Source organism: Polypterus senegalus, chromosome 16 (genome assembly GCF_016835505.1).
Source record: "Polypterus senegalus isolate Bchr_013 chromosome 16, ASM1683550v1, whole genome shotgun sequence".
Taxonomy (NCBI): Eukaryota; Metazoa; Chordata; class Cladistia; order Polypteriformes; family Polypteridae; genus Polypterus; species Polypterus senegalus.
In genome coordinates this window covers 45,663,205-45,683,423 of record NC_053169.1, presented here as the reverse complement: position 1 = coordinate 45,683,423, position 20,219 = coordinate 45,663,205, and the positions used below count along the sequence as shown (strand labels likewise).

The 20,219-nt window shown below is 34.1% G+C and overlaps 1 protein-coding gene across 23 annotated transcripts in view; it reads left to right on the top strand.

Annotated features, from left to right (window-relative positions):
* The window catches only part of nrxn1a (neurexin 1a), a 1,096,290-nt gene that overhangs the window by 476,113 nt on the left and 599,958 nt on the right, over positions 1-20,219 (top strand). For 16 of the 23 annotated variants that reach the window (XM_039738484.1, XM_039738483.1, XM_039738479.1 and 13 more), the window contains 2 exons: positions 140-343; positions 3,396-3,422. In XM_039738484.1, coding sequence (XP_039594418.1) covers positions 140-343; positions 3,396-3,422 — 231 coding nt within the window. The remainder of the gene's footprint in view (positions 1-139; positions 344-3,395; positions 3,423-20,219) is intronic. The other 7 variants (XM_039738493.1, XM_039738492.1, XM_039738491.1 and 4 more) reach the window with 1 other exon arrangement.

Sequence of the window (20,219 nt, the reverse complement as noted above, 5' to 3'; positions counted from 1 at the left end):
AAACACACATCATTTACCTGAATTTGTAAATTTAAATGTTATTTTTTGGATTTTTTATGGAATTCCTAAATAACTTGTTTTATTAATAGAAGTGTATCTTTTTTATTAATAGAAATGTATCTGTTGTTTATTTCTTCAGAGGCTACAATTCTAAGTTACGACGGAAGCAAATTCATGAAAATTCAGCTGCCAGTGGTGATGCATACTGAGGCAGAAGATGTCTCACTGCGGTTCAAGTCCCAAAGAGCCTATGGAATTTTAATGGCAACAACGTCTCGGGACTCTGCAGATACCCTCCGCTTAGAGCTGGACGCAGGACGCGTTAGACTCACAGTCAACCTTGGTAACCTAATGCAGTCCTAATCACCCTCTCAGTTATGTGCATGCTAACTTTTTCCCTTCCAATACTTTTCAACATTTTTAGCTATTCATTATTAGGCTACTTTTACCTTTTCTCTTTCATATTTACAACACAAAAATATTTATTACTACTTGCTATCCTTTTTGATTTAATATTAAAGGAAAGATAAGCCTACCCAGTGATACATGAAATTTATTGTAATCATTCTAAACGACTACAGCATTTACACACAATTACTCGTAACATTTTATATTGATACATTTTTAGTTAATGGAAAATAAAAACTGAGCTGGAGTTTAAAGAAGATATACAATAAAATAATATTCTATTCTTTCAAAAATTGAAAGGCAACAACTATTATAATGTCACGTTTTGGTGTTACAAGTAGGCTTTTCTTTAAAATAATTTGAATAAAAGTACTTTTTATGTCATGGTTTTGGTTTATTTTTTCATTGTTTTAATTGTATAATTTACTGTATTAAAATGATATCTGTATTTGAAGAAGATGAGATACAAACCCTTCAATGGCCAAAGTCTGCGGCCCTTAGCAAACAGCCATGTGAACATCAAAGTACAGCCCTTAGTACGGTGGAAATGCTTTACACTTAATAGATTTCATTTTGCACATGTGATGGATGACAAAGACTTTTCCTAAACATCTGAGTTATTTATTTGTTTCCTAGGAATTTCTTCACTTATCTTTTACTGGTTTGTTTACAAAAGAAAAATATCAAAATTTTTTAAACAGTCTAAGTTGTCACTGATTCAAATATATATATATATATATATATATATATATATATATATATATATATATATATATATATATATAAAAATATATTAAAAGATGATAATATTTATTGTCTTTTATTTAATACATTGTAAAATACCAAAAATTACTAAAGAACTCTGTTTCCATGGACCATACTGCAATTTAGTATGGAGGATAGGACTGTAAACTAATAAAGAGAGCACTTATAAAGTGCAATAGCAGTATATAAGAGTATACAACATTATTATCGTGAAAAGATTTTTCTGTTGTTTTGACCTATTTTTAATATCCACAAGCCTTACGAGTACCCTCTTCATGTGGATAACAAATCAAATAACACTAATGTGTATCTGTATATGCACCTTCATGTATGGACACCTAGGAGAAACTTTGTTGCTTTAGTATAGAGAGGACGATTTCAAAAGAAATAACCAGCAACTATACTCCTTTGAAAATATGTCTATCTCAACATGTCAGTACTATGCATGAAAAAATGATCTTCAAAAGTCATCCTCTCTAGGAAGCAGTAGTGATTAAGTAATTGAAGTTATGATAAAATATGCCAGAAGTTGAAGGCATGATGTGTGACACATGCCCACCATGGATGCAGATTCATGCATCCAAAAAGAAAGCTATGTTGTTACAAAACAGCATTCACTGTGAGGGTGTTTGTACATATTGGTCCATGGCTGTTTGCAACCACTTTTCTGTTGCGGTTGACAACACATGACAAACTGAGCTACATGGGGAAAGAACCTGCTGTCATTCATCTAATGGCCCTTCTCAAAGGGTTTTGCTTCGGTTGCATCTTGTAGACAAAGAGCGGCCACTGATACTCGGAATTTGTGAATCTGTTAAAGCGCAAATGTATTGTCTCGTATTATCCAGTGCACTACCAGTAACTTTAATAATGTTAGAATGTAAATGAAACCCCTAAATATTTTAGATGTTTATCCTTTAACATTGCATGAGAATGAAAGTACAACTGTTAAAAACTTTGAAAAGAAACATATTAACTCTTAAAACAGGGAGTATAGTTTCGAAAAAGATAAATTGTGCAACTAAGAACTGATATTTTGAGACCCAGTCAAAGAACAACATTTCTTGCTTTACCTTAATAAGTATAAAATTCAGTCCATTACAACATTGTTATTAATGACAAATAGACATTCATTTTAAATGCCGTGTATTCATTTTCCTTTTTCATGAAGCTTTAACAATGTGACTGCAGTATATTGAGATGTCTGTGGTTTTTCACAAAGGCAAATGTCTCTATACTGTACATACATACTGCATTATATTTTATAACTAAATATATTATCCATTAATTATTTGAGCAGCTTACTTCAGTTACCAATAACGAGAAGCCAAAGCTTATTCTGACAGTGTCTGCTGGAATCAGCCCTGAGTGAGGAGCTACCTCATTGAAGGGCACATCCACACACACACCCAATCATACCAGCAGGCAGTTGCCCATACAAGAACTGTTTGGTCTGCTGGAGTTAAAATATGTAGATGCTGGGAAAATTAATCATATTTCCACGAACTGGGAGATTCAGTAGTTAAAGCCATATAATGCCCTGTATTATAATATAATATAATATAATATAATATAATATAATATAATATAATATAATATATTTTATTGAATTATTTATATTCCAGCATATATAAACCAACACATATACTGTAGGTGTGCACTGCTCTTACTCTAAGGCTTTGGAATCCTGCAGCCTTGTTGGATGAGCATATACATTAGTTTATTTATTTTTTTAGTAACTTTGGACTTTGACTCTGGCCTTTGTTTAATAGTTTAGCAAACCTTTGAGAAGATCTTTGGTATCAAGAACATGTTAGCTATGCATGACTTGCACCGTACTCCATGGTGAAAGAGCAGCAGTTATTTTTTCGTGTGCTCTTTTACATGATAAGAGAAGGTTGCAGTCAGACTGGTTTACATGTAACTTGAAATTTGAATTCTAGTACATGTTCTGAGATAGGTTGCCAAGTAGCTCAGTTTGACAGTGGCCATAATTTGACATTATTTCATGTAATGTATGCATTTTGGGTAGGATGATAACGTATTCCAATGTTTTAAGGCAAGCTGTCTTAACTGGTGCTTAAGTGCATACAAAATAGTGCAAGCAAATGGCCACGTTAATGTGTTTGTCCCCAGAATGGTGGAATGTATATTTATTGGTTGTCTGCAGCTGTTACCTTGAAGGATAAATTTACATCTTTCATCTATTCTTCCCCATCTAGACTGTATCAGGATAAACTGTAATACCAGTAAGTGGAAATTAAGATTTTTTTTTATTCTACTAATCTATTTTATCACATATGCAAAAATGTTTTTAATCCGATATCTCGTTTTTGGAAAAGCTTTTTATGTTTTGCTTTATATGTTTTAGTATTATATATCCCATACTTATCAAGAATGGGTGTGAAAAATTATCATAATTTTAAAATCTGAAAATTAATTTTTATATTTTTAAAGACATTTTAAAAGGTTGAATCTGAAATTTCAGAACAGTGAAAATATCTTAGATATATAAATGGAATGAATAATTTTTCCGTAGTTAGTTACTTTATGCTGCTGTACAGATCAGATTTATGATAGTTGTCTATTCCAAGGATGATTTTTTACGCCCTGTTATTTCAAATTAATAAAACTCAAAGTCATAAATTCAAAGTATTTCATATGTTATGCATGGATCTAATGTAGAAGTATTTTAGTAATGCATGAACCTTTTCTCGCTGCATGTAGGGTTAACATGTTAACAGTCTAAACGGAATAAGAACTGTTAGTTTATTGTTTAAATCTGTTCTGATTCTATTAGTTGCTTCTGCCTTTTAACACAAAGTATTCTGTTTCCAAGAATTTAATAATTATATGCTTGTAAAACAGCTTTCTAATTGTTCCTTATTATGTTGGGCTTAGGTTGAACATAGCACTAAGTGCCTTCATTCTCATTATAATTGTGTCAAAGCCTCAGTCTAATAGCAGCAGAACTGTTTTGATTTTTTTCACATTATTTTATTGTACTTTGATTGTGAATATAGAAGAAATCAACTTATGCTTAGTGCTTAAATATAAAAGAGGTTTAAGAAAACAATTTTATAAAAAACAAAAACAACCATACAATGGTGCAATGCTAATACATTTTTATCACCTTTTACAAAACAACAATATATTACATATTTTCAATTTAATAGCTAGACATTTTAACTGTGCATATGTAAAATAATTCCACTTCTGTTAGTATAAAATGCCCAGTGCTTATTAATTTTATCTGCAGGAAGGGTTTTAGTTTTAGTAAAGAGGAAGGCAAAATGAGTATGCTAAAGAGAGTCCCCAGCTAGACATGCAGGGTTCGCATCGAGATAAGAGGCACAGGCTTACTTCACTTGGCCTGGCAAACCATTGGATACAAACATCACCTACCTGTCACCAGATGCCATTTAGACGGGCACACAATGTGAACTTTACTGATAAAAGAAGGATCATATAGCACCCGCATCAGACATTGAGAGATAGAGATTATAAATAACACACTTTTCACTACTAAATAACTTAGTTGTTTAGTAAAATTACAATTAGTAATAGTACTGTGCTCAGCAACTTTTATGGGGATGTCAAACTCAAAATTGTAAAATATCTTTACAGCACATTTATGTATTAAGCTTGGGATATTACTGTTATTCCTTCCTCTAGATATCATAAGCTTGTCATTTACTTTATAGTCAGAAACTGTGCATACCTCTAATTTAAAACTTTTGCTTACATTATCTAACTGTATATGGGAGTTATTTTTTATTAGATATTTACACATTATTTAAAAAGTACAATTTCGCAAATAAGCAACAGCTATCATTTATTTATTGAAGCAATATTTGCAAAATATATGCAAGGCTTAAAACTGAACATATTAGTTTAATTGTGATAATTTATTAAGTACAAAATACACTTAGGCCATTCTGGTAACAATTCATAGAGCCCATCTTTTAATTAACAATTGTAGCTTTCCCTTTGTTTATGTGTATATAGTCATGGTAATGTGCCTCATTGGCATTACCAGCAGAAAAATAAAGCTATTTTTATGTCCTGTGCAGTTTTGAAAGAGAAGCATTGATTTTAGAGAAAAATTACAAATAAGGTGTAAAGAAATAAAGCTTACCTTTTTGTCCATGTGCAGAAGGACGTTTTTGCTGACGATATGAGTGTCACAGAGGGTTTCGTGTGAGAGTGGAATGACGGCTCTGCCATTGACTGGCAGGGATGGCGTTGTGCGTCTCCCATGACTTCGTAGCACTGGAAGATAAGAGAAAGTGTGAAGCGTCTTAGTGCCGGCCTGCCACGACTTATAAAAGGCGATCCCATTTCGGTAGTTGTCAGGGCGGTAGCCATGCTGGGGTGGTTGGGGGAGGAGGTATTTATTGGGTTGTAGTTAACGGTGCACTATTTATTTTTGTATATTCACTTATTTCTTTTTCTGTACTTTGAATAGTTTTCTCGATAAAGCCTGTTCTCCACACTGTTTGGAGGAGCAGCTTCCTGACTTGAATTACTGTTGAGGAAGACTGGTTTATTTGGGTTTTTATGTATATTTGGGTTTCCCTAATTTGTGTGCATTTTTTCTTTTTCCTTTACTGTGCATAGTCATCATTTTTGGGCACTGTTTTTGCGTGTCCTTTGCTGTATTGGACTGCGTATAAATATCTATTTTCCATAGGAAATTATTTAAATTTTTTCTTTATGTGCACCTGTAAATAAAACCGCCCTTTATTTTGAAAAACCCAACCCTTTTGTGTCCGTGTCTCCCTGTCATGCACCACCAACCGGGGCACGTTCAGTCCCGCATCCAGTACTAGGCGCCAAGAATGTAGGCTGGTGTTCCCCAATTCCCACTACACGGGGTGTCACAATACTATATAAACATTCACGAAATTCATGAATAGAAGAATATACGGTGAGCTCTAGACACATTTCTACTCTTGGTTCATATTTCTGTTGCACATTCAATTAAAGGTAACTGAGGTTCCTCGCCTTTCGGGTCTCTTCTATTTACTTAGTCCACTGGTTGATCAATGTTTGTTTTTGTGTCTTGTGTTTTTAAGTTTTTGTTCCTATTTTGCTTTGTCTTAATTTTTCAGTATCATAGTTGTAAGGAACACATTAGTATTTAATTTGACATTTTTTTATTTTTTTTTGATTTGTCATTACTTTTTTTTTCATCATTCTCTGTGCCTTTGCACTGTATGAGTAACAAAGGAAAAATCTTTGTAGTGCTTAAACAGTAAAAGTGAAAAAAAAAACCCAAATCACTTAGGGAAATAAATCCTACCTTTGAACTTTATTTAGTGTTACTTGGTAGTGTGTTGAAAGATGAAACAACTCCCATATCTAATTCTACTAACGTTATTGACTTTTTTACGGCTCAATCCATAACAAAAGATTTTTTTAAATTTCTGCTGCTCAAAAATAAATCTGTTCCTTAGAACTTCCAGATTGCTTCACTGAATGTCAAGATTTGGCTGTTTTGACAATGCACGTTTCAGGTCTGTACCCAGTTTTTATCCAAACATTGTTTTGATGAAGTCATTTTATTTTTTCATGCTTGTATTGTCCCATTAACATTTTATTAGTACTGATTGCAAACATCACCATATAGTGTTCTGTTTGATGAATACTGTATTTGCATATCATTATTGGCAATCGCATAGACACAAGAAGTGGAAAAAGTGACGTCAGCCCCTGTTGGTATTTAAGATGCTGTCTACTGTCATTGTCCAGCCTTCTGGATATTTGTTTGACTTCTCACAGTGCATTGGCCATTCAAAAATATATCTTAGAATTAAGGATTTCACTTTTTTCCGTTCAACTCTGATTTTTCTGTTTGTTTATTGAGCTTTGGTATTGTGACCAATGACCTTTTGGTTTCTTTCATTTGCTTCTTTACCAGCTTTGTTTACCTCTTATTTCCTGGTCATTGCTGCTATCTTTCATTTGCACTTTTTTCTATTGTAGCAGAACATAGAATAAGTTGGGTGCCAGTTAACGCTAGATTTGTTTGGCCATGTCAGTACACCGCTGTATGGGATGCTGTTGTCAGCATTGCCTCAGTATTTGTCAAATCAAACATTAAATGCGGTTCTAATATCTTTAAAAAAAGGGAACTTTGCTGATGACCTTAGTAGGTTTTCCACTACCAGGGAAACTAGGATTATAATTATTTGGTTGTGCAAATATATTTTATATAGGCTTTAGAGGGAAAACCCATAGATTTAAGACTAATTAGGTGGAAAGGTATACTTGCCTCTTTTAAGAATGGTTGCTTCATATAAATATATACCGGTGTATATATATTTTAATTTCACGTTAACTCTTTATATATTGCTCACAGTTTAAAAACATGAAATATATTAGAGTTTTAAAGTTAGCTTTATAAAAAGAACCTTCCTTCAACAAGTTAAAAAACTACCACTAGTCCAAATAGCTTGACAGTCTTCGTTGTATTTTCAAAAGAATTGACTATTTGCAAAACCTTTTTAAAAATGCAGTCTACAAGTTTCTTTTCATCCATCCATTTCTTTAATGGAAATTGTTATTTTTTCTGAACAGAGTTCATGTAATGCCTGTTATTGATTGCTTAGCTTTGTAATAAACTTCCTATTAAACTTAACATTTATTAAATAACATGGATGTGTTTGATATGGGAATAATAGCTGATTTGTCACAACAGTTATGTTCATCACAGGAAATCCTTTTGCCTTTTTTGGCAAAAAATTGCTACCTGCAAAATATAACTACGATGTGGTTAGTACTTGTAGTAAAATTCTCCATGGGAGTATGGTGTCACTAGTGAAACAGTTATTACTTATAAAGAACATAAAAATCTGTGATACCTTTGCTCAGCAAAGATATTAACCAGTGGGATGTCTTCTTTAGGTTAGATTTAACATTATTTTCTGTTAACCAGCATAACAAAGTTAAAGGCAGCCACCTTCTACTGCTTGTTTAATTGTCAGCTACTAAATTAGATGGTGCCCTAGAATACAAGATTCTTTTACAGCTAAGTAGCAGCATTCATGTTTTTTATAATTTCCTCTGTTTAATGTGTAGTATCTGGGATTGGCACATGTGGTCATCCCAACTTTCCATTCTGCACTGTTTAGTCCTCCCCACTTTGGTTTTATGTTTTTAGATACAGATCTTATAGTATGGTTTTGGACACATGATAATGCAGTATAGTAATTGCCAGTACAACAAAAAATATTTTATTGCCCAAAGTCGCACCAGCCTTATCATAATCATTCAGATTTAAAATGATAATCTGATAAACACTTGCACCGCCATGTGGCATTGCAGACAGCTGCCCCTTTCTGCAATTGTTTTTATTGTATTGTTCACATCTCAGTCAAGTGACAGCCGGAATTGCCATGGCTGTTACTCGTTTTCCCCTTATCGGAGCACATCCCTTTTGGATGGCTCTAAAATTGCAACTTCACAGACACATTCTTGTCCCACGTATATGTTTTTGTGGGTTCTTTGCAGCGGATGTTTGTAAAGATGAATAACTTTTTTAAGAGAATGGAATTGGGACCTTTAAATGATCTGTAGAGAAGGATGAGGTCTAGTATTGATTTCTCTGCAAGCCCTGATTGTGAACCATCCCTGATTTGGAGGTTTGATTGACATTTTTGGCGGTGAGGGTTGATCAAGGGGGGCTGAACTGGATGCAACACCTGCTGCTTATACTCTGCTAATCTCTCGGGCTGGCAGTCGTGAGAGTAGCGCAACAATTTTCACTGTGCTGCACATCTGGTTTTGAACAGCAGTGCAAGTGCTACTGGGGGACAAAGCTTGTCAACTGTGTTTCCTTGTTTTGCGGTGCGCTGGCATACATTGCTTCACGGAAGTTTCCAGTCCCCCATACTACTCAACCTTGATCATGTGTCATTTCCTTGTGGCACTTGATGCTTCACAAGACCCCTGAATCATCAACTGAGTGCCCAAACTTCACGGGGGACACATTTACAAGGTTATTGAGATTTATGGAGATAAATTGTGCAGTTTATATTTAAATTAAAATCTTATTTTTTCATTCAGTTTCCCAACTTACAGAATTGTATATGGTTCAATCTGTTATTCAAAAATGAGAAATTTTGCTTATTCATCTGCAAATGTGGTTTTATTTTTGCATAAATCAAACATTTTCTAGGGGTGTGGAGCATAGAAAAGGCTGAGAACCACTGGTCTAAATAATCCCTGATGTTAACCTTTTATATTTTGTATTGAATAAAGTTTTCTGTTATAATTTCAGCTTGTGTTATTAAAATAATTTAAGTGAGGGTTTATCCCTTTTAACAGGCTTAGGTATTAAACCATCCAGATGACCTTTCAGTAGAGATGCTGCTGCTCTGGATCAAGAGGAGACAGTTGATGGTGTCAGATATTAAATTGTAAAAGCCTTCTTTAAGTGTTCCTCAGGGGATGTTCCTTCTACAGCCAACACGGTGGAGACCCAGGTGCAGACTCAGGACTTGCTGGAGTGATTTTATTTCTCAGTTGGCCCGGGAGCACTAGGGAATTCCTCAGGAAGAGCTGGAAAATGTTGTTAGGGAAAAGGAGGATAGGTTTGTCCAGCCAGGTCAATTACCATGGCTACCCCTCACTAGGAGAAGTGGTGGAAAGTTAGTGTGAGAGCATGATTTAAGTTCCTTATGATGATTATAAAAAAGTGAATCAAAAATATATTACCTATATATTAAAATGTAATAGTTATTTTTAAAACAAACTTTATCACAAAGTTCCTTTCTAGTTAGTAAATTATAATAATTCTAAATTAACCAAATGTGTAATATTGACAATTTGAAATTAGTTACTGTAGATAAGTTGACCTGGTCACACATTACCTCAGACTGCAAGAGACCTGGGTTTACTTAAATTGCTTCTTAAAACTATAAAACCCAGAAGATTATAACAACAGAATAGTGCTAAAAGCCCAGTTTGACATGGTATTGGCAACGCTTCACTAATCATGCTGGTAGCTCCAGGGCTTATTCTGCTCAGAGTGAAATCAACCATTTGAGAAAAGGCAGCATCAGACATTGGCCACAATTGTCTCCAGTCTACTGACAGCTGATTTTTTTTTTTTTTAGAAACAAAAGCACTGAACGTAACTCAGAATGACATTTTATGAAGACAATATCATTCACATTCAATTTAACAACATAGTTTAATCAACATCCCATATGTTACAGGGAGACTTTAATATTTTTAGGATTCACTTTTTAAAGACTGTTTTAATAGGCCTGTAGAGTTGATTTTATGACTAGTGCTATCTTTAGAAGATACAGAGAAAAAATATGAGAGTAAAGCTTTAAATCTGCCCACGTATGTTTCATTAAAATATAAACTAGTTAATAAAGAAAGATATTCCTCAGCATTTGACTTAAAAGTGGTAGTTTGTAAGGGCAACATATGTAAATATGTAAATGCAAATATATTTTAAAACTTGACAACACAATAATGATAATAATAATAATAATAATACATTTTATTTATACAAGGCGCCTTTCAGAGAACTCAAGGACACCGAACAAACAAATAAATAAATAAATAAATACAAAACACAATTATAAACAACTTAAAACATCAGAAAATCTAAAAATTAAAACCAAACAAAACCACTATAATTAGGAGGAAGAAGAAAAAGCCATTTTAAACAAATGTGTTTTAAGTTTACATTTGAAAGATGAATATGATTTGATATTTCGGAGATCCGCAGGTAATGAGTTCCAGTGCTTGGGAGCAGAATGGCTGAAAGCTCTGCTCCCCATGGTGGTTAGACGGGAGGGAGGAACGGTCAGATGGGTGGAGGAAGAGGATCTAAGGTTACGGGATGGAATGGCAACATGTAGAAGGTCAGACAGATATGGAGATAATGGGACTTGAATTGGCAGCACTTTATTTTATAACTGACGTCTTAGCTAAAAGGCCATACTGACTTCCATACCAGTGGAGAAAATTTAAATATTTTCACAACAATATGTGTCCTTGTCTAACCCATTTAATCCAGACAGGGTTGCCTGAGGGGGCTGGGGTCAGTCCTAACTAGCATAGGGAGCAAGGCTGGAACAAATCCTGGATAGGGTACCAGTCCATCACAGGGTGAACACACAAACCCATGGCTAATTTAGCATTGCCAATTCAATTCAAGTAGCATGCCTTTGGACAGTAGGCGGAAGCCCATACAGACACAGGGAGAACATGTAAACTTCGCATGGGGAGGACGCAAACCCTGGTCTCCTTACTGTGAGGCAGCAGTGCTACCACTACATCATATTTTAAATTGATTGTACTTCCAACCCATTCCCCAACCTCCTTGCATGGATTTCCTTTGCCTTAGCAGGTAAGCTGCTGATTCATACTGAGTTTCATTCTTCTTCTGCAGTGAGTGCAGTGCATGTCCATTACACAAACTAGATGCACAGTCAAATCAGACACAAGCAACATCTAACTTTAAGCATGATCTAACTATATCTCATGCATGATAGATAAAAACTGGTAGAAGTATAATGTACTAATGTTCTTGTATTCATTTTGTTCTAAGAGTACATGTAAGGTGAGTTTCTATCTGCACAGTTAAGCTAAAACAAATTTTTAAATCCACTAATTAAAAAAAAAAAGAATTTCAAAATGTTTTTATATTATTAAAATTGTAAAATTTTAATTAATACAAAATTAAAGTAAGAACATTACAAAACAACAGAACGATAACCTAATTGTCACTTTATTCAGTATAAAAAGAAAAAAAAGAATGTATCCAACAATTAAAACTTAATTTAAACATACAGTACAATACTGTAATAATCGGTGGCAAAAATAACATTGCATCAGTATGAACTTGAATTGGACCATGTGGCATAACTCTGCGTGTTGAATTGTATGTATTCTTTCATTAGTATAAATACTTAATTTGTTCAACCATAATCCCCTGCCATCTATTGATGTTAGTTATAACTGATTGATCATAGATGGAATTATAATTCATGAACTTTCTCATTCCTCTCTGAAATTAATTCCTGGCTACACCCCTGTATCAACATATTCATAGCTCAGTCTTAAATTATATTGTCATTTCTTTATAAAAGAATAAGGAATCTTTAAGTAAGAATATACATTTCATTCTAAATTTCTATCAGCATTAGGGTGTATCTTATTCAGACTGAAATGTGGACAGGTACGTACATTGGAGATGTACTAAATACAGTGTAAAATGGTATAATAAAATATGGAAGATGTGTGAGAACATTTTATAAAGGATTTTGCTTAATTGTATAAATTTTTTTTCATAGAATGATTTTTGTAGATTACATGTTTCATTCATCTTTCCATTTGCTGAACACTTTTAACCCAATTGTATAAGGTCACTGGAACCTGCAGCCTTTCTCAGTAGTATTGGGCCTCAGGGCTGGAATCATCCTTGGACTGGGACAAAAATTGTTGTTCCTTTTGATCTATTTTCTTAATTCTAGTACAGTTTTAATATTGTTTTAACGTTTAATAATTTCCCCTTTATGCCCACTAATAGTGTCCTGATAGGCATTTAAATTGTAGTTGATAAAGAGGAACTACTAATAAATTAAACAGTTAATGTCCAAAAACTCTTTAAAAGTGTCTTTAATGTATTTATAATATTAATTTATGCCATACTGAAATGGTATCTGATTGCTAAAGCAATTAAAGCAACTCTTGCACATATTAAATTTTCTCCTCAGCATAGCTGAACTTGAGGCCTCTTAAGATGTAAACTGCTATTTTGTAGACTGTTAATCATTTTTAAATGCTCAGATAAACACATAACTGTGTTTATAGAAAAAAAAATCAGAATATTTTGTTAACAGAAAGAATTTTATTTGATTAGTGAGTCATTACTTGAGATCCCAGTTTGTGTCCATGCAATGGAAATGAGTGATGATGATTATTATCCTGTTGCAGAACATATGGAAGACAAAATATGTTTCATATATTCAGTTCTTGTCACTTCAAGTCAAGTGGCTTTATTGCCATATCATCCATACACAGTATTGCAGCATACAGTGGCATGAAATAATGTTTCCCAGGACTGTGGTGCAACATATACAGGGTGAGCCAAAAAAAAGTACCACATGTCAAACGTTTATTCTAGAAAAATGCTGCAAAATAAAATAAATTTCATTACAACACAAGAAAGGGCATAAAAAATGATTTTTTTTCACTGTGTTTTAAAAATGATGTCTGCAAGGTGGTGGCCATCATTAGCGATACACTCTTCAAGAGAATTTCTGAACGCTTGCATGACTCATTCAGCCATCTCAAGGGAAATAGTGGTGATTTCATGGAAAATATCGTCCTTGAGGGCTCAAGGTTTTGAGGTCGGTGTCTGTCTACCTTCATCTTGAGATAGCCCCACAAGATGAAATAGCATGGAGTGAGATCAGACGAATGTGAAGGCCACAAGACATCAACGTGCAGGGAGATCAGCATCCCTGGAAACATCATCCACAAAACTTGCATAGATCTCCGCGCTGTATGAGCTGTTGTTCCTTCCTGTTTGATTTAACTTCCTGGAGATTTTCTATTCAATTTTGTGCCCGTCTGTCTAAATTTAGCCACCCACTGAAGAATTGTTTTCTGATTTGGGACATCACAGTTAGTAGGAATGCTGAAGTGTGTTCGGCAGGCACGTTGCGTAGTGATGATGGATTTGTTGTTTTTGAAGAACGCTTTGTCAGCAAAAGCATGGCGCTCACCAGTCTAAGGCATGTTGCTGACTGAAAACTACACGGGATCACCTATCAAAGGACACCCACCCCAACCCATTTGGCTGCCTCTACCTCGCGCAATGGTCTTGATAAATGTGGTACTTCATTTTGGCTCCCCCTGTACATAAACACAGGAGAAATGCAAGACAGGTAAAGAACTATACTATACTATAATGGATGAATAAATCAATAAAAATAAAAAATACATAACAGATAACTGAATAGATAGTAATCATTTGATAAAAGATAGAGTAATAAGTAAATAACTAATAGATAATAACTGCAAAACTAATAACAAAAAACAACAGTAGAGATAAGTGTAGCAAAGGAACTGCATATAAATTCACTTCTAGTGGCAGATCTGAGGGCAGCACAGTCCAGACAGCCAAAGGGTGCTACAATACCTTCTGCCAGATGGAAGTGAGACAAGGAGATGGGAAGGGAAGGGTGAGAACAGTCCTTCACAATGCTGTAAATTTTGCTGACACAGCACTTTACACATCTTCAGTGGAGGCCAGAGAGGACCCAACAAACTTCTGCAGTGTGCACTGTATGATTTAGAACCATACAGTCGGAGACACTGCAGTTTTCAAACCAGACAGTGATGCAGCTGGTCAGAACACTCTCAATGGTGCCCTGTAGAATGTGGTGAGGATGGAAGGAAATAGTCTTGACTTCTTCTGCCACAGAAGTATACTTATTCATTATGTACATTGCAGAATCACATTTAAAGAAAACTAGTTATTTTTCTGTGTATTACAAATATTTCTCATATGGTTTGTTATATAAGATTGCTTATGTTCTGTTTATGCAGTATATGATATATGTTTGTTAGACATTAAATTATATGTAGCCAAATCCAATTGAGAGAACAATATTGTTTATTTTCTCATTAAAACATTCAGAGACTACCATATCTTATTACATCACTTTACATTTCAGTATTTTTACAATACATCTTTGTACCTGTATATAAATGTTAACTCTTTGTTTATGAAATAGACCAAGGTCTTTACTTGAGTGTAGAAAAATCATAACACAGTGTTTGCAAGTTGCAGTGTGATTTTTAACGCGATTTAAATACATGGAAATGCAAGGCATGTATAATGATAATAATTAACACAACAAACTAACAGTACTTGCTTGTCTTTATGTTCTCATGAATTTCTCAGGTTTGTGTTTAGCAACATCAGAAAATATTATTTAAAGTAAGATATTTTATTTGGCTAAAAGTTAGTGAGCCCTAAACATTAGCTCTTGTATTGTTTTTACAATCTATGCTTTATAAGCATGACCTTCTGCTTACTATAAATCATAAAACTGTAATAGGTTTTAAACCAGCTAATTCACAAAGTAGCAGAGCTGCAGAAAAGGATGACACATCTGTATATTATGAATGATTGTTTCAAGGAGATGATGGTTTGGTTGAATTCCAAAATGAATTTTAATAGTAGACTGACCCTGAGTAGTCCTTTTGTGTAAATAAATTTAGAATGATAGCATAACACTCTTTTTATTTGATAGTAACTGTTACTGCTTTTTTATGTGCAGAATAGTAATACTACAATGACTGAAATACATTTCAGAGTGCAGCATACTGCAGAAACTTTAGAGTCATTTAATTTTTTTTTTTTTTTTGGCTTGGAAAACAAATTTTTATTTAACTATTAATATTGGTATGCAAGAGTCGATGTTTCTTTTTAATAAACATTGTTATAATTCACTCTTAAAACAGACATTTATTTCAACACTGCATTCGAAATTAGCATTAATTGTGATTAGCAATTTCTGTTTTATTATAATGTACATAGTTATGTCACCTTAGTATTTTTTTAAGTGACTGGCTAATCAGAAGGGTGTTTCAGTTTTGCACAAAAAAAGCAACTGTAAGAGAATAAATAATGTAAAAAAAGTATTTTTTAGGTATAAAATAATGTATTTTTTGTAATTTATGAACTTGAAGATAAGCTAATAAATTAAAACAGTGCTAAAAAATGTGTTTAAAAACATCAATCATCACTGTGGAGGGTATATGAAAGGACACTTTTATTGATACAGTAAATTTTTCCTGTACCTGCCACCAGGTGCCTCTCTCCAAAATTCAAACTTGTGTCCTTATAGTTTTGCAGAGTAGAGGCAGAGATACTACTGTATGTGGAAAATGCCACAGCTGTTGTTGTAAGTAGCTAGGTGTATGTGTATATATATTGGCATTGCATTATGCTTGAGTTATTCAATATACAAACACACCATGCACTGCCCAAAGAAGGGTGGTGAATTTTAAATACATAATGGAATTTATTGTCTTCATTTAAGGATACACAAATAGTTTACAAATTTCTACCAGGCTGTTCAACCGGTGAATATGCGTCTGAAAAAATGTAAAATAGGTCGTGATGTGTAGGGTTACTGTCATCATTGTGTCATTTCCATCCATTCATCCATCAGATTTCTTAACCTGATTATGCACAACAGGATCACAGGGAAGCTGAAGCCCATCCTAGCAAACACTGGGCACAAGGCAGGGACAACACTAGGACAGGTGGGCAGGGTGCCACTCTATTGCTGGGTGAACAGAGAGAGAGAGAGAGAGGATAGAGCTGATTTAATGATGACAGTTACCTAACCCTCTTGTCTTTGGACTGTGGAAAAAATCCAGAGCGTTTGGCAGAAACTTAAATGGAGAGAACATGCAAACTCAATGCAGAGGCCACCTGGGCATCCTTATATCACCTCACTGTTTATTTTTGCTTTTGGAAAAGGTACTGCGTGCATTAATGAATAGCAGCACTCTGTTGTTATCTAAGACAACAGGCTTTGATTTTTTTATGGCAAATGTCCATCTTTTACTTTTTTGTTTTGATATGGTTACTTTATATTACACTTAACAACTTTTTTTCATTCTACAGAAGGATTAATAGTGAAAGTATTGCCAATTGACTGCTTTTCAGTCGACTTGTGATGCTTTGTTGTAGGTGGCTTCAGGGGCGAGGCCAACTAAGTAGGACTTTATGTTCACTAATAAAGTGGCTGCTTAAGATGGGCTTGGGAAATGCACACAAATGACATTCATATTTTAGGTGTGTGCAGCGTAACTTTGATTGTTAAACACCAACATTCATCGTTTTTGGAAAATGCACCCCTAAGTCATGAGTGACTTAACTTAAGGGAATATTCCAGTAACCCAGAGGCCTGGTAATACTCTTCTTTATTGTAGAGGAGGTAATGTTTTGTAACTAATTCTGACCTGACAGGAGTTTTTTAATTCCTCTGTTGTTAGCTCTTCATATGTCAGCCGTAATATTGTTGAACTTACATTGGTAGGTTCTGTTTATATTATCAATTTGAAATTTCTCAGTTATAGTAAATGATTATTGTATGCTTTGTTTCTTTGTATACTGTTTGTCATGTACAGTAATTTGTAAAATTAAGAATTTGTATTTTAGTTGAAAATGAGTTGTAATGCTCTGAGCCTGTACTTAGTTAAGAGTAGTATGTAAATTGATATGACTACCTAAAATCTAATAAACTACATTCTTGGTTGAAGGCTTCCCACTTCTAATACCATGTAATGACGCTGTATTAGGGCTTAAATCCAGCACGTTTACTTTAAGATGACAATGAGCCCAGGTAAAAGAAACTGTAATTAACCCTGGAGGCTAATATCGATATTTTTCAGTGTATGTACTGACATGACTGTATTTCTCCACATTGTACTCTTAATGTAATAATATATTTAACTATAAATATATTTACGAACCAGTGTTCATTTTATATGCTCCACAAAAAATATATATTGTTGCAATTCAATTTACAAAGCAGTTCTGATTTGAATACTATATGAAACTGTAATACTTATGAGTAAAATGAAAAATGCTAATTCGATTCAGAAAGCAAACTCAGTATTGAAGACACTAGGATGGGCTTAGAGAATATTGTGAGTGAATATTCCTCCGACAGTGCAGAAGCTCTTCATCATTAAAATGGTAGAGGCCTAAATGGCATGTAAAGAGGTGGTCTTTTGCTTTGATTTATTATTAAAGGTGATGGAGCATCACATGCAAATCTCTGTAGACAGCTGCATGAGCCACAATACTAGAAGAATGTAACAGAAATGGACCAGTGAGAAAAATAGCACAAAAAGACCTTGGTTTTCTTGCAGATTTCTGCAGATAAAATGATAGAGACAGTGTTTTGGAGTGTTGGTATTGAAAGTTAAGTAAGGTAATATCAGACTTTTCCAGATGATTAGTTATCTGACAGTAAGTCAATATAACTGAAATGAAATTTGTTCACTGTGTTTTGACTGAGTTAGGACCCCAGCAGTTGGATTTTGAATTGTATACAGTTTCATACCATTCAAAGAAAAGTGATGAAATAAGAATTACAGTAATCCAAACCATAGTTGACAAACAAGTAACAAAGGGCTTCATGAAGTAATGGATTGTGGCAGTGTTGAACAAGTGGTATTATCCTATACATTCTTCAGGTAAAATACCAAAGGACACAGCTCTGTCTTGTTATCCCTTAGTTAAATATGTGTTGCATTCTTCTAAGCATTTATGTGTTTTAAGCGATAAGCTTATCTATGTTCACTGTATAATCAATAATGATTTTTATAACAATCACTCATAACCTCAGAAATCTGTCAAGCATATCAAAACAAAGAGGCAGATCAAGGAATAGCAGCCTGGAAAGAGAACCAGGAGAGCCAGCGTCAGAGTTCAGAAGTTGGTTATTTAGGAATCCATTCTTTGGTGGAGTAAAAATTCAGAAAGGTAATATCTAAAGAGGTGAAAAAACAGTTGCTGTTCAATGCACTGGAAAGAAGCAACATCTTTAAGAGTTTCTGACAATAGCAGAAGATTAGAGAAAAAAAGGCTGGACAGATCTGATAGGTTAGGGTTAGGAACAGACAGACAGGCTGAAGAGACAGAATAGCCCTATCTAAAAAACAGCACACCTTTGGAACATTTGTAGAATATTGAAGCATAAAACTTGACATCTAGGATTTGATGAAGCCACAAGTGTTATATTTTATCAGTTTTCTCAAAAAGCTTTTATATTTAGTTTAAGGAATAGCAAAGCATTAAACTTTAACCTGCCTACAATAAGGCAGCACTGGATGGTTTTCTTCTTTTGACTTGGTAAATACAGTCACTCATCAGCAATAGTTCCATGAAATATAACTATATCTGCAGCAGTCAAACAAGCACCAGCAGCACGCCCACTACGGCTACTTTGGCAAAATAAAAAAGACATGGGGCTGAATTTTAGCTTTTACAGTATGTGAGTTTTAGTATTCCTGAAGTATTGCTTAGTTTCTTGAATAATATTATTGTTTATTTTCATTAAAAATGAAAACAATGTTTAAAACTAGGCTTTTTCCTAGATTAAGTGTAAAAATAAGTTTTTAGTTTTAGATAATAAACAATATCTGAAGGCACAGGGAGGTAATGAGGTAAATGGTAAAAATAAAAGACAAAATCTGCATCTGAGCAATTTAAAAAAATGCATATTTCTAATCTGTTTTTAAAAACAGTATTTGTGCATTTATTTAAATAATTCATCCAATGTCAGAATTAGTGCTAGTATGTCCTTTAGCTAATGACCTAGTTTCAAATTAGGTATATATTTTGATCTCTGAATCCCATCCTTCATAATGTACAGTTTGTTTAACTCTAATTTGTTTATGAGCTTGTGTGTCTGATATTTCCACTGAATGGTCGCTTATTACATAAGCCTGCCCTTTCCTTGTAATTGAGTACTCTGTCAGTGAAAGCAGGAAGGTAGGCATTAAGAATGAAACCTGGCAAGACTAAAGAATTAAAAGGCTTATACCAAGCCTGGTTGTGAATGCCCGATATGCCAACATAACGATATTGGAAACAGAAAAACTGTTACTCTTCTCACACACCACATTGTTGTAAGTATAATATGAAGAGGCTGCCAGGCAATCACATAATCCACAGATTATGTATACATGAAAATAAGAATGACACCTGGCAAAATTAAAGGCTTTGTACATGATTTGCTCATGAATGAATGAATGCCCATTGTACTAACATCAGGATTTTGGAAAAAGAAAAGCTGCTTGTGTTTTCACACAGCACATTGTTAAAAGTACATTATGAAGAGACTGCCAACCAAAAAGATCCTGCCAATGCTAGTCCTGTGGTCTGATATGATCGCTTCTAAAAGGGCCTGATGGATGCTTTGTGACTTGTGCAAGGTAAAAGGCAGCGATTGTAATTCAACTGTGCCTAGCTCTCATTT